This window comes from Coregonus clupeaformis, unplaced genomic scaffold (assembly GCF_020615455.1).
Source record: "Coregonus clupeaformis isolate EN_2021a unplaced genomic scaffold, ASM2061545v1 scaf0067, whole genome shotgun sequence".
In the NCBI taxonomy this organism is placed as follows: domain Eukaryota; kingdom Metazoa; phylum Chordata; class Actinopteri; order Salmoniformes; family Salmonidae; genus Coregonus; species Coregonus clupeaformis.
The window spans coordinates 253,098-269,404 of NW_025533522.1; the positions used below are offsets into that span (position 1 = coordinate 253,098).

A 16,307-nucleotide genomic window follows, 5' to 3' on the forward strand; every position below is an offset into this window, starting at 1 on the left:
TTCACAAGGTCCTTTGCTGTTGTTCTGGGATTGATTTGCACTTTTCGCACCAAAGTACGTTCATCTCTAGGATACAGAACACGTCTCCTTCCTGAGCGGTATGACGGCTGCGTGGTCCCATGGTGTTTATAGTTGCATACTATTGTTTGTACAGATGAACGTGGTACCTTCAGGCGTTTGGAAATTGCTCCCAAGGATGAACCAGACTTGTGGAGGTCTACGATTTTTTTTCTGAGGTCTTGGCTGATTTCTTTTGACTTTCCCATGATGTCAAGCAAAGAGGCACTGAGTTTGAAGGTAGGCCTTGAAATACATCCACAGGTACACCTCCAATTGACTCAAATGATGTCAATTAGCCTATCAGAAGCTTCAAAAGCCATGACATAATTTCCTGGAATTTTCCAAGCTGTTTAAAGGCACAGTCAATTTAGTGTATGTTGTGTTTGCTAATCCAAGTTTATCATTTTAAAAGTCTAATTGATCATTAGAAAACCCTTTTGCAATTATGTTAGCACAGCTGAAAACTGTTGTGCTGATTAAAGAAGCAATAAAACTGGCCTTCTTGAGACTAGTTGAGTATCTGGAGCATCAGCAATTGTGGGTTCGATTACAGGCTCAAAATGGCCAGAAACATATATATATATATATATATATATATATATATATATGCACACACACATACATTTACATAAATTCCTTCTTGCATTTGGTTATAAGCACCAAAAAAATCGACATTGATAAAATTGTTTATAGCTTTTGAATGGGTTATCTACCTCGCAATGTTTTGAAATGCAGGCTTTTATTTTGAATGTTTCCTCATTACCATAGTACAGTGACGTCATCGTTAGTACTACTGGCAGAATAGTAGTCCAGGCGACGTACGTAGAAAATAAAAGCTTGCACACCAAACCTCTTGACTTTAGTCTTGATTCTTTGCAAAGGTGGGTGGCTGTACTGGCTGGACAAATGGGTCAAATTCGACCAACAGCGATTCGTCACAGAGAAACGCCAAGCTGTTGAGGACTATTTTCTTCAGTACTCGAGCAGATTTGACACAACATCGATTTTCGCTCATGCATGAGTATTTTGATGGAAGATTCCAGATAATTTCATATTCGACTCCACTAAAACAGGCTAGTCAAACAAAAAAATAGTATAAGCTTTCCATTTCTATATGAGGAACATTTCAGCTTTGTAAAATGCCAGTAACATAGGCAAACCGGTTGAGGTACTGCCCGGTACGAGGATAGAACTGTCGTGGTTTACCTTTACGAAAAGAAAAAAAGACGACCAAATTGAAGAATTAAGGTGTCCAAATCTCAAGAACGAGACTGAAGAATGGCAGCCAGTTTGTCAGCGGAGGAAGAACAGGTAATTTTTTAAATAATTGAAAACATTTGATAATATATACCGTCGTAAGAAGTCATGATATTGTGTGTTAAGTAGTTGCATTGCAGGTAGCCTACCATAGCCAGAATCCGGCTTTCGTTCATTTCTTCTCTCTAATCGGAATGGTGTGGTACAGTGTGCTAACCCAATAATGTAGCTACTGTTAATGCGAGTCTACCGTTACTCCATTACTGTAACAGTCCATTGGATTCCATGAAAATACTACGCCTAACATTGGAGTGAGTAACTACCGGAAGTGTTGTCGAATCCAATGGGTTGTATTCGCATTAGCTAGCGTAGCATCCTGAAGAAAACTGCAGTTTAATTAAAATCTAGCAGTATTTCATTGTTCTCAATGTATAATTTTGGATAATTAGGAGTACAGCGCCCTCTCCCATTCCTGAATTGAGGAATGTTTTCCGAGCCATATCTCCCGCGGACTCCGCGGTGTGCTGAACACGGCAGCCTGCAGTTCAGACCTTAAAGTGGAAATATATTTACAGCGACTTTTAGGTCTGAATCTTTAGGCTACCTACACCACTGCAAGTTATGCTCTTAAATTGTTAAATTGACGTTGACGATGCTTCTAACATGAAAGTTCAAAATATTACAGTGGATTGTTTATGGTTTATAGCTAGTGAAAAACACAACAATGGAAACTTGATTTAATCATTTCCGCGAATGTAGACGAAGTGTCTATCAAATGCTATAGAATTAGAAATAATCGGTTTTAGGGCAAGAAAATAAAAAGCAATGATTTTTGCAAATACTTTATATTTGCATTGCTTTTGCATTGATGCACTTAGCCCACACATCCCTCTTAACATACCACACAACAACAATATGGCTAGTACAGGTCAATGTTAAATATATCCATGCCAAGCTGCTGTCACTGCCTCTGTATTTTTCAAACCAGGGCCTATAAGGCAGGAAACTGGTATTATATAATGATAGGCTAGAGTGCTTATTGTCCATATGATTAACATTTATCCACAGCATAAAAAGGAGCTGGTGGGCCTATTGTAGGTCTATTCATGCTATAAAGGCTGATGGCCCTTTTTCCAGCCTGTTGGTAATGATGCTCTTTACACTTTCCAGGCCTTAATCCCATTCCCCGTGGCTCATCTGGCCGGCAGGCAGTGAGTCTTATCTGGGGACTTCATTTCCTCTGCGGGCCCAGCCATGGTGGAGGGCTGAACGGCTGTAGGCTGGGTTATTAGATCCTCAGCCTTGTTGTAGCAGGGGGCCTCTGGGGGACTCTACTATTATGGTGGAACTTCACTTTCAGGCAGCTGTTAAAAGCATTTCCACTGGAGTGATGCTGCTGTTGTGGGGATAATTTCTGTGTGTGTGTGTTGGGGGAGGGGGCAGGCAGTCAGTCGGCTCCCAGGAAGCTTAACAGGAAGAAGGAGAGAGTGGGGGATAGAAAGAATGACGCACGAGACTTCCTGTTAGGATCGACTCGTGCCAAATGGGACTGAATGGAATAGGATGGCACTCTCCACATATGGCTAATGTCGAGAGAAGTGTCTCAGCAATAATCATGATCATGTTACATATGAACCACCCTTGACATTGTTAAACTTATCAGCTCAAACATTTAGCAAGACTGAGTCCTGGCTTGTTTCTTTTAGATTCTGGCCTGTATATCCTAGTAGTGATGCACGGGATACCAACATTTCTGTAGTTCTTCAATACTTGAACATGAAAAAACGGTGTCTCGTGGCGTCTACAGATTGAGGATCAAGTCTATCCATCAGCACAGCCGATCCTTTTATAGCGCGAGTACACCGTTCATGCCTCCTCTTGCCTGCCTGCACCACTTACTCATTGCTAGCTCTAGCCTGCCATGAGGAACCACTGAACTCACTGGGAGTCTGTGCTGCATCACCACTTGTGCTGCACAGAAGTTAAAACACTTGAATAATGCAAGATGCCATGTAGACATCATGAAAATGATCGGAGAGGTTGAGAGTAGAAGAAGTTCAGGAGCAAAAAAATAAATAAATATATATATATAGATATAGAATTACTGTAAAATTAACTCTGTCCATAAGGTGTAGATAGTAAGTATAGACCGTAAGTAGAGGCCTGGGCGTTGTTGTTCACTAATTTACTCCAAGTAGGGAAAGGATGGTGGGGTTGAAAAGTAATAAAGGGGAATATATATATATAAAAAATAAAAATAAACATGGGGGATTGGAAGTGATGCAGACAATTACATTGATAGAAGATACAATCTATCTGCAATATTAAGCTGATTCATCCCCCCCCCCAAAAAAAAAAAACTCCTGTTAATTACTGTTCCCAAAACAATGTCTAGTACAGGCTATACTACAATGGAAGAAGATACTGGTAGCTTTCCTTGCTAGCTTACAGCAGAAGCCAACATCAATTCACTACTATAGTACCTTGTTTGTGTATGGAAAGCCATTTTAAAGTGGAAGTTCACCCAAAATGGCTTAAGGACAACAAAGTCAAGGTATTGGAGTGGCCATCACAAAGCCCTGACCTCAATCCTATAGAAAATATGTGGGCAGTACTGAAAAAGCGCGTGCGAGCAAGGAGGCCTACAAACCTGACCAGCTCTCAGGAGGAATGGGCCAGAATTCACCCAACTTATTGTGGGAAGCTTATGGAAGGCTACCCGAAACGTTTGACCCAAGTTAAACAATTTAAAAGCAATGCTACCAAATACTAATTGACTGTATGTAAACTTCTGACCCACTGGGAATGTGATTAAATAAATAAATAAAAGCTGAAATAAATTATTATATTATTCTGACATTTTTCACATTCTTAAAGTAAAGTGGTGATCCTAACTGACCTAAGACAGGGAATTTTTACTAGGACTAAATGTCAGGAATTATGAAAAACTGAGTTTAAATGTATTTGGCTAAGGTGTATGTAAACTTCCGACTTCAACTGTAAATGTCCTTTTGTTTCCCATGAAATGGGGGCGGCAGGTAGCTTAGTGGTTAAGAGCGTTGTGCCAGTAACCGAAAGGTCGCTGGTTCTAATCCCTGAGCCGACTAGGTGAAAAATCTGTCGATGTGCCCTTGAGCAAGGCACTTAACCCTAATTGCTCCTGTAAGTCGCTCTGGATAAGAGCGTCTGCTAAATAAAAAAATAAAAATAAAAAAAAGAGTTTGAATAGGAAATGTAGTCATTGACAAGGTTAGAACTGTTTTTAATTGAAATAATTGTCCTTCAAACTTTGCTTTCGTCAAAGAATCCTCCATTTGCAGCAATTACAGCCTTGCAGACCTTTGGCATTCTAGTTGTCAATTTGTTGAGGTAATCTGAAGAGATTTCACCCCATGCTTCCTGAAGCACCTCCCACAAGTTGGATTGGCTTGATGGGCACTTCTTACGTACCATACGGTCAAGCTGCTCCCACAACAGCTCAATAGGGTTGAGATCCGGTGAATGTGCTGACCACTCCATTAGAGACAGAATACCAGCTGACTGCTTCTTCCCTAAATACACTGCTCAAAAAAATAAAGGGAACACTTAAACAACACAATGTAACTCCAAGTCAATCACACTTCTGTGAAATCAAACTGTCCACTTAGGAAGCAACACTGATTGACAAATTTCACATGCTGTTGTGCAAATGGAATAGACAACAGGTGGAAATTATAGGCAATTAGCAAGACACCCCCAATAAAGGACTGGTTTTGCAGGTGGTGACCACAGACCAGTCCTTTATTGGGGGTGTCTTGCTAATTGCCTATAATTTCCACCGTTTTGCAGGTGGTGATCTCAGTTCCTATGCTTCCTGGCTGATGTTTTGGTCACTTTTGAATGCTGGTGGTGCTTTCACTCTAGTGGTAGCATGAGACGGAGTCTACAACCCACACAAGTGGCTCAGGTAGTGCAGCTCATCCAGGATGGCACATCAATGCGAGCTGTGGCAAGAAGGTTTGCTGTGTCTGTCAGCGTAGTGTCCAGAGCATGGAGGCGCTACCAGGAGACAGGCCAGTACATCAGGAGACATGGAGGAGGCCGTAGGAGGGCAACAACCCAGCAGCAGGACCGCTACCTCCGCCTTTGTGCAAGGAGGAGCACTGCCAGAGCCCTGCAAAATGACCTCCAGCAGGCCACAAATGTGCATGTGTCTGCTCAAACGGTCAGAAACAGACTCCATGAGGGTGGTATGAGGGCCCGACGTCCACAGGTGGGGGTTACAGCCCAACACCGTGCAGGACGTTTGGCATTTGCCAGAGAACACCAAGATTGGCAAATTCGCCACTGGCGCCCTGTGCTCTTCACAGATGAAAGCAGGTTCTGCTGCCTGCAACATCCTCCAGCATGACCGGTTTGGCGGTGGGTCAGTCATGGTGTGGGGTGGCATTTCTTTGGGGGGCCGCACAGCCCTCCATGTGCTCGCCAGAGGTAGCCTGACTGCCATTAGGTACCGAGATGAGATCCTCAGACCCCTTGTGAGACCATATGCTGGTGCGGTTGGCCCTGGGTTCCTCCTAATGCAAGACAATGCTAGACCTCATGTGGCTGGAGTGTGTCCGCAGTTCCTGCAAGAGGAAGGCATTGATGCTATGGACTGGCCCGCCCGTTCCCCAGACCTGAATCCAATTGAGCACATCTGGGACATCATGTCTCGCTCCATCCACCAACGCCACACCACAGACTGTCCAGGAGTTGGCGGATGCTTTAGTCCAGGTCTGGGGGGAGATCCCTCAGGAGACGTGGAGGCCACACACACTACTGAGCCTCATTTTGACTTGTTTTAAGGACATTACATCAAAGTTGGATCAGCCTGTAGTGTGGTTTTCCACTTTAATTTTGAGGGTGACTCCAAATCCAGACCTCCATGGGTTGACACATTTGATTTCCATTGATACTTTTTGTGTGATTTTGTTGTCAGCCCATTCAACTATGTAAAGAAAAAAGTATTTAATAAGATTATTTCATTCAGATCTAGGATGTGTTATTTTAGTGTTCCCTTAATTTTTTTGAGCAGTGTAGTTATTACATAGTTTGGAGCTGTGCTTTGGGTCATTGTCCTGTTGTAGGAGGAAATTGGCTCCAATCAAGTGCTTTCCACAGGGCATGGCGTTGCAAAATGGAGTGCTAGCCTTCCTTCAAGATCCCTTTTACCCTGTACAAATCTCCCACTTTACCACCACCAAAGCACCCCCAGACCATAACATTGCCTCCACCATGCTTGACAGATGGCATCAAGCACTCCTCCAACATCTTTTCATTTGGTCTGAGTCTCACAAATGTTCTTCTTTGTGATCCGAACACCTCAAACTTCGATTTGTCTGTCCATAACACTTTTTTCCAATCTTCCTCTGTCCAGTGTCTGTGTTCTTTTGCCCATCTTAATCTTTTATTTTTATTGGCCAATCTGAGAGATGGCTTTTTCTTTGCAACTCTGCCTAGAAGGTCAGCATCCCGGAGTCGCCTCTTCACTGTTGACGTTGAGACTGGTGTTTTGCGGGTATTATTTAATGAAGCTGCCAGTTGAGGACCTGTGAGGCGTCTGTTTCTCAAACTAGACACTAATGTATTTGTCCTCTTGCGCAGTTGTGCACCGGGGCCTCCCACTCCTCTTTATATTCTGGTTAGAGCCAGTTTGCGCTGTTCTGTGAAGGGAGACTGGTGTTTTGCGGGTACTATTTAATGAAGCTGCCAGTTGGGGACCTGTAAAGCGTCTGTTTCTCAACATAATTGCAAAAGGCTTTTCTAATGATCAATTAGCCTTTTTAAAATGATAAACTTGGATTAGCAAACACAACGTGCCATTGGAACACAGGACTGATAGTTGCTGATAATGGGTCTCTGTACGCGTATGTAGATATTCCATAAAATATCAGCTGTTTCAAGCTACAATAGCCATTTACAACATTAACAATGTCTACACTGTATTTCTGATCAATTTGATGTAATGTTAATGGACAAAAACAAGGAAATTCCTAAGTAACCCCAAACTTTTGGACGGTAGTGTACATGTAGGTAGAGTTATTAAAGTGACTGCATAGATAATAAACAGGTGGTGGTAGTAGTAGCGTAAAAGAGGGGTGGGGGGGCAATGCAAATAGTCTGGGTAGCCATTTGATTAGATGTTCAGGAGTCTTATGGCTTGGGGGTAGAAGCTTCTTGGACCTAGATTTGGCGCTCCGGTACCGCTTGCCGTGCGGTAGCAGAGAGAACAGTATGACTAGGGTGGCTGGAGTCCTTGACAATTTTTAGGGCCTTCCTCTGACACCGCCTGGTATAGAGGTCCTGGAAAGCAGGAAGCTTGGCCCCAGTGATGTACTGGGGTGTACGCACTACCCTCTGTAGTGCCTTGCGGTCGGAGGCCGAGCAGTTGGCATACCAGGCAGTGATGCAACCAGTCAGGATGCTTTCGATGGTGCAGCTGTATAACTTTTTGAGGATCCATGCCAAATGTTTTCAGTCTCCTGAGGGGGAATAGGCTTCATTGTGCCCTCTTCACGCATGTCTTGGTGTGTTTGACCATGATAGTTTGTTGGTGGCGTGGACACCAAGGAACTTGAAGCTCTCAAACTGCTCCATTACAGCCCCGTCGATGAGAATGGGGGTGTGCTCGGTTCTCTTCTTTTTCCTGTAGTCCACAATCATCTCCTTTGTCTTGATCACGTTGAGGGAGAGGTTGTTGTCCTGGCACCACACGGCCAGGTCTCTGACCTCCTCCCTATAGTCTGTCTCGTCGTTGTCGGTGATCAGGCCTACCACTGTTGTGTCATCTGCGAACTTAATGATGGTGTTTGAGTTGTGCCTGGCCATGCAGTCATGAGTGAACAGGGAGTAGAGGAGGGGACTGAGCGCGCACCCCTGAGGGGCCCCCGTGTTGAGGATCAACGTGGCAGATGTGGTGTTACCTACCCTTACCACCTGGGGGCAGCACGTCAGGAAGTCCAGGATCCAGTTGCAGAGGGAGGTGTTTAGTCCCAGGGTCCTTAGCTTAGTGACGAGCTTTGAGGGCACTATGGTGTTGAACGCTGAGCTGTAGTCAATGAAAAGCATTCTCTCATTCGTGCTAGTGTAAAGGTCTTCTGTATAGTTTGTAATCCGGTAGATACTCTTTGTCGTGGTTCTACGATGGATAATTACAGGAGGCGGGAAGAATCTTCTTACTATTGGTCTTCAAGAAAGGAAATCAGAAGTAAACAAAGATGGTAGCTAGCTAGGCTAGCGGTTAGTAATCTCTTTAGTAAGGCTAGGCGAATAACGTTAGTAGCTGAGTGACATTGGCCAAAATGAAGTGCAATAATGTTCCGGTCAGATACAAATACAGTCATGGTCAAAAGTTTTGAGAATGACACAAATGTGAAAATTATTAAAGTCTGCTGCCTGATGGCAATTTGCATATACTCCAGAATGTTATGAAGAGTGATCAGATGAATTGCAATTAATTGCAAAGTCCCTCTGCCATGAAAATTAACTTAATCCCCAAAAAACATTTCCACTGCATTTCAGCCCTGCCACAAAAGGACCAGCTGACATCATGTCAGTGATTATCTCGTTAACACAGGTGAGTGTTGACGAGGACAAGGCTGGAGATCACTCTGTCATGCTGATTGAGTTAGAATAACAGACTGGAAGCTTTAAAAGGAGGGTGGTGCTTGAAATCATTGTTCTTCTGTTAACCATGGTTACCTGCAAGGAAACACGTGCCGTCATCATTCCTTTGCACGAAAAGGGCTTTACAGGCAAGGATATTGCTGCTAGTAAGATTGCACCTAAATCAACAATTTTTCGGATCATCAAGAACTTCAAGGAGAGAGGTTCAATAGGCCCTTTTCACGTGACGTCAGACAACTTCCGTTCTGCCGCGATGCAGGTTATGTTTACATCCGGTGTCGCTTAGGAACGCTTAGCTAGTAGCACATCATTATGGAGTTCACCCAGTCCCTTTCACATCTGCCACCAATACGACTTAACGACGTAGAACGACTTGCTGACAAGTGGTCCCTTACTTCAAGATCGAAGCTTGATAAAGGCTACAAGTTCTTCGTTGAAGGTTACCTGTTTGATTATGAAGGTACGTGTTTATCTTTATTTAGCTTAAATTAGCCCTATGCTAGCGAAGGTTATGAGCTGACGAGTTTCTGTTTTGCAGCCTCTTTTTAATATTACTGCTGTTTGTATCGACCGTAAGATAAGAGTCAGTAATGTATTAATGGCTAATGCTGCGCCCTTTCTCCCAATCACTGTATTGAAACAGTCTCAAGTGTAGTTAACGGTGAGGTGACAGTGAGAGGGCGATGTTACAGGTCCAGGTGACTGTAGTGAGAGGGAGGATGGTGTTTCACAGCGGATCTCGGTGCAGTCTACTATAACTCTCACCTGAGGGCAGTAGAGCTTGAACTTATCAGGCATTGTGGCCTGCACCTGCTCTCTTGTCATCCACACCGGCAGTGAGCCAAGAACCTGGTAAAGGTAGCTAGTCCATGTTAAAATGATGCGGCTAACTGTGGACAGGCTGACCTCAAAGATGGTAGACAAGGTTTTCTCCTGAAGCCCAGCTGCAACACGACACAGAAACATAAATAGTTCATCAATAAGTGGAAGTTTTCGGTGAGGGCTAGGTGTCACATGTGCCGTTTGCTGTGCCTTAGACCAGTATACAAGCCGTGAAGCAGAGGGATAAACAGAATCCCAAAACACAGTGAAGACCTCCTTTGAGCTGAATCGTGTGTAGTAGCGATAGTCCTCATCTGTGACACAAAAATTAAAAAGGAGTGGATGCTGCTTCTTAACTGTCAGGTGCTGGATCTCAATTTCTAGGGACAACACTTGCAGCTCCAACTCTCGAATTCTTTGAGTAGCACTGTCCAGTTTACCTTAAGGGGAAGAAAAAGCATACATGTTGGTAGGTTAGTTATTACTCATCTATCCCATCCCATTTTCAATAAATAAAACTGAAGAAGCTTCTAAGATGGATGAGGTTTAAAACGCCAAGTCTTTTCACAGAGAGACCAGTTACTCCAAATCGTAGTATAAAATAGTATTTTTACTTAACTGCCATATACTTTTACTTTTTTTGCCAAACAGATACATGGTTACTCTTATTTGTAATACTAACCAGGAGAAGGACGGCAGGCATAGTCGTGATCGTTTGTCACTGCAGGCAAAGCACCCTCTGTGCTGTCAGGCATCTCATGATCAGAATCATCCAGGACAGCAACACCAAGACGCTTTCTTGCTCGCTGGTAAACTGACTCCCGAGCTTGTGAGCCGCCTCCTATATGTGTGAAATTAACCATATGCTTGTCATGATACATTTTGGTAATCACTTTTCAGTCCCTAAAATGACAAAATGTAGCAGCTATATTGCATCAGGATTAAATTATTAAACATTTTGTACAAGTAATATATTATTGGATTACAGTAGTATTACGTTTAACGCTGTCTACCTATCCTTACCCCAATCATTCCAGTGGAATCTAGACGGTACTGATCCCTGTTTAATACGGATCCGTCCACTGGCCGATGTGTATCTATCCTCAGGGGGAAAGTGCTGACTGCAAACAAAGGTGCTCCCACGAAGAATTTTAAAACTTGGTCCCTCATCTGTCCTGATCGCCCTCACCCAACGGGCACGTATTTCTCCATCAACAGGGAAATCGTGAAAACTCAGATACGGGAATTTCTGTTTGTTGTTTGAACAAAATGGTACACTGCAATAGCATCTTCTCGAAGATTGTGCCATGCTTCGGTGTTGGATGGGATACTGTTGCGATACAGACACCGAGAGAAAAGAAACAGCTAAATTAACATTCAGCTTTGACCAGGAATCAATATTTATCTAGCTATCATGCACAACAGTATTTGAATAGGTGAGTTACTATACATTCATGAATAAACTAACTGCCTAACAAAGGGTTAGATAGCTAGCTAAGTAAACTTGTTACATTACAGCCAGGCAGCAATGTAACGCTACCTTTTAACGTTATCGGTATCTGGTACTAAGTTGTTGTTAGCTAACGCTTTGCCCACTTTTAAGTAACTAAGGCAGTGAACAATTATGAATTAACAATAACGTTAGCAAGTTACAAACCATTGCATATACGTAAACATTATTACTCTTAACTTTACTAATTTAACTTAAACGTACCTTTTGGAATTTCTTCAAGTAGCTAGCTTGCTAGTTAGTGGTCAACAGTTGTATTTTCGTTGAGAAGTCTCAGGTTACGGGCGAACGGAAGTGAAGTTAACCTGCTACGCGGAAAGGCGGAAGTTAGATGACGTCATCGTGAAAAGGGCCTATTGTTGTGAAGAAGGCGTCAGGGCGCCCAAGAAAGTCCAACAAGCGCCAGGACCGTCTCCTAAAGTTGATTCAGCTGCGGGATCGGGGCACCACCAGTGCAGAGCTTGCTCAGGAATGGCAGCAGGCAGGTGTGAGTGCATCTGCACGCACAGTGAGGCGAAGACTTTTGGAGGATGACCTGGTGTCAAGAAGGGCAGCGTGGAAGCCACTTCTCTCCAGGAAAAACATCAGGGACAGACTGATACTCTGAAAAAGGTACAGGGATTGGACTGCTGAGGACTGGGGTAAAGTCATTTTCTCTGAATCCCCTTTCCGATTGTTTGGGGCATCCAGAAAAAAGCTTGTCCGGAGAAGACAAGGTGAGCGCTACCATCAGTCCTGTGTCATGCCAACAGTAAAGCATCCTGAGACCATTCATGTGTGGGGTTGCTTCTCAGCCAAGGGAGTGGGCTCACTCACAATTTGGCCTAAGAACACAGCCATGAATAAAGAATGGTACCAACACATCCTCTGAGAGCAACTTCTCCCAACCATCCAAGAACAGTTTGGTGACGAACAATGCCTTTTCCAGCATGATGGAGCACCTTGCCATAAGGCAAAAGTGATAACTAAGTGGCTCGGGGAACAAAACATCGAAATTTTGGGTCCATGGCCAGGAAACTCCCCAGACCTTAATCCCATTGAGAACTTGTGGTCAATCCTCAAGAGGCAGGTGGACAAACAAAACCCCACAAATTCTGACAAACTCCAAGCATTGATTATGCAAGGATGGGCTGCCATCAGTCAGGATGTGGCCCAGAAGTTAATTGACAGCATGCCAGGGCGGATTGCAGAGGTCATGAAAAAGAAGGGTCAACACTGCAAATATTGACTCTTTGCATAAACTTAATGTAATTGTCAATAAAAGCCTTTGACACTTATGGAATGCTTGTAATTATACTTCAGTATACCATAGTAACATCTGACAAAAATATCTAAAAACACTGAAGCAGCAAACTTTGAAGACCAATACTTGTGTCATTCTCAACTTTTGACCACGACTGTACACTACACATTTCCACTTTTCTCCTGACCGCGATGGAGCTTTGTGTCCGGCATAGCTGCAGGCCATCCGACATCCTGCTTATGGTGTCAATAAGACACATGAAGTCATTTACCAGCTGCGGTTGACCGTGTCCAGTGATCACTTTGGCCACTGACTACAATGGGGACCGGTTGAAACCGGGTTCTGTTCCTACCGTCTTTCCACCATAGACGGGAAAGCTCCAACCATTCAAGGTATGTTGCTAACACCTGTAGCTAGTCACCACAAAGTAATTTTATACAGTTTATTTGTTTGCCATTCCTGTTTTTCACTTAGCTACTACGGTAACGTTATCCTGTCCTACTGACGGTCTTGCTTATTTTGCTTTGTGATTCCTTTTTCATTATAATGTTACAGATAAGAAATAGTATGTGATTTTCTACTAGGCATCGCAGTTTTCTGTAGTGCTATTGATTGCATAAAATGACTTGCCGTAGTTAAGGTCCATGAGTAGAACACAGCCCTAGCCAGAGCCATATATCTAAATATATAACTCTGGCCCTAGATGGTGCGTGAGTTGTAATGACGACAAACTAGCCCAACCGTCACATTATTTCTATTAAAACATTTAGAATATCAGCTCATGCCCTAAATTGACAAGTAATTACTGACTCTGTTTTATACCAGCCAACATCACCAATCACTTTTTCAGTTTATACATGCCTGGGAGGGAATGGAAGGAGGAGAGGGGTGGTGGAACAGACCATGAGGATAGGACAATGAACCATACTGTCTTGGATTTTCTTTGTTCAATTTCTTTTGTCTTTGTATCCTTTTCACACCCAATGTTCCTCCACTCATGCCTCATCCAATAATTTTTCAGAAGGATTGAATGAAAGACTAATTAGGACTAATTTTAGTTTTGTTATTCTGTTACACATATTTCAGGAGATCCGAGAAGCCGTGTGGAGTATTCCAAACAGGCCAAGGACTGGGTAGAGAAGCTGGGTACCTCTAAGCTTTGCGCGCGCAGTAGCCCCGAGACTGCCATGCCGAAATATCAGCCCACAGAGAGAAGCATCAGATTGTACTTCAATCAACTTTCTATAACAGTGGTCACCAACCTGTCGATCACATAGGAGCTACCGTCCTATAGGTTTTCAATCCAACCCAACCCTAATCAAGCTCACCTGTTGGAGTGAAAACCTACAAGACTGTTGTTCTCCAGGGACATGTTTGTAAATCCCTAGTCTAACTAATGCTGAGTAACAGTGTGAATAGTATATTAACTGTCATTTTTGTTTTATAATAAAATTGTGTAACAAATTTTATTTGACTGCAATGTTATTTCTTGAAAATGTTATTCTTATAAGACGCTATGAGCCTCCTCAACTTCCTGGAATCCAATGTAGCTGCTGTTGGGGTCAGGGTAGTTAGACGTAATTGTTGCCACCACAGAGTCCGGGAGTACCCATCGTTGGCCTCGACCTAGATGTTCTTCCCTTAGCATCCACTCCAGGGTGATCCGATAAGAGACCAGTCTGTATTGTCTAGAGAGACAGAAAAGAAATGCATCACAATGTTATATACAACAATCAAGAAAATAAATAGGCCTATACAACATGAAATATAACAGGCTCAGGGATTCATTTATAAGCCAAAGGGTGTTAGTTGTGTGAGGGTGGTTTTTCTTCCTCTTGTCTGTGGGTTTACAGGCTAATTAGGATATTATTGGTATAAAAGCTAGATTGGCAATTGCAAGCAACATGTTCTTCTCTACCACTATTGACTTTATACTTCTTACATGGTTTGATAAAATAAATTCGTGTTTATGTAGTCCCAGATTGTGAAGTGCGCGTCCCATGCAGTCTATTTCTAAATATCCTGTGAGTAATATTAGCCAAAACACTTATGATTCAGAGAGCTTCCCATTTGGACCGTCAGGTGTGGTGTGCCATTTCCAGTTGATCCTTGGCATTCTGAAAAAAGTCTCCAACACACCAGGATTGATGTGAGACAAGAAATCAAAGTGTGTATTTACACATACAGTTGAAGTCGGTAGTTTACATACACCTTAGCCAAATACATTTAAACTCAGTTTTTCACAATTCCTGACATTTAGTCCTAGTAAAAATTCACGGTAGGCCTTGAAATACATCCACAGGTACACCTCCAATTGACTCAAATGATGTCAATTAGCCTATCAGAAGCTTCTAAAGCAATTACATCATTTTCTGGAATTTTCCAAGCTGTTTAAAAGGCACAGTCAACTTAGTGTATGTAAACTTCTGACCCACTGGAATTGTGATACAGTGAATTATAAGTGAAATAATCTTTCTGTAAACATTGTTGGAAAAATGACTTGTCATGCACAAAGTAGATGTCCTAACCGACTTGCCAAAACAATAGTTTGTTAACAAGAAATGTGTGGTGGTTGAAAAACTAGTTTTTAATATATTTTAATCCAACCTAAGTGTATTTAAACTTCTGACTTCAACTGTACGCCATCTTCTGCTGCATCATCAGTCTGTTCTACCTCCTCTATTATCGGAATAAGCTGGTCCCATTCTCGAACAGCTGAGACATTCACTGTCTGTTGGTAGTGGTAGGATCTCCCGCAACTGCACCACCAGTCTCCGTGCTTTCTGGGAAAAGCCTAAGTTTCCTCGACATCTGCTTGCTCTTGTCTCTCTCTTCTCTGTCTGCCCGCAAATGAAACAACTCAGCCTCAGTATACTCCGGCTCAAACGGATATGGCACAACTGTGCCATTCCGAAAATAAGGCAGGTCTCCAATTTTCCTCTTCGTTCTCGATCTGACATTCTTTACTCTAAATTTGATGGCAGCAAATACTGGTGAGGGAGTGAGAACAGAAAATTGTTTACATCCTTCAACCACGCCCACCTCGGAAGTCCCGGGTCTTGACTCGCGGCGGGCATTAATCTACTTCCTTGATTTCAGTACAAAAATAACTAAATACATTGGTAAAAATGTACCTACAAAAAGAAGTTTGCAAAAAAATTGCGGCCTTCGGAGGCCAGAGCGGCGTGTTTTGGGGTATTTATGATGGACTTTGACGTTGCATGGGTTTCTATGGGGAAGGTGGGGGTAGCATCTAAATACTCAAGCAATGGACCTAAAAATTGCCTGGGATACTGACAAACGACCAGGCTAGTGTTTAGAAAAGGCCCAGAAGTGTTTTTGGGTGAACTTCCCTTTTAACATAACATGTATTCATTAAATCACTAGCCAGGTTTCCATCCAACCTTTTTAAAATGGGATTTAAAGTACATGGCGGATAGAAATGGCATGACAGGCCTGAAGGAAACATACAATTTGTCTGTAAACTTTTCAAATGTCGACAAAACAAAATACACTAGACAAGGTGGGATCTTTTTGTGTCGGAAAAATGTATTATCAGAGAAATGTCGCTTTTATGTGCAAAATTGATATAATAACATCATATGGAAGTAAACGTGGAGTCACGCGATGACATGTTGTGTGGTCCTCCCACTACGACTCGCCGGGAAAGAATGCAGTTTATTAGGCTACAGATTAAATAAATTATGATGAACTTCATAGGGTGGTGAAAGTGCACGGTGATGAGCTTGATGCTCCTTTCCAATAAAT

General features: G+C 42.8%; 1 protein-coding gene across 1 annotated transcript in view; it reads left to right on the plus strand.

Moving 5' to 3' along the window:
* The first annotated feature begins 753 nt into the window (after positions 1-753).
* The window catches only part of ptpn9a (protein tyrosine phosphatase non-receptor type 9a), a 72,554-nt gene continuing 57,000 nt past the window's right edge, over positions 754-16,307 (plus strand). The window contains exon 1 of the mRNA XM_041837660.2: positions 754-1,371. Within this exon, the coding sequence (XP_041693594.1) occupies positions 1,339-1,371 (33 nt within the window). The 5' untranslated portion in view covers positions 754-1,338. The remainder of the gene's footprint in view (positions 1,372-16,307) is intronic.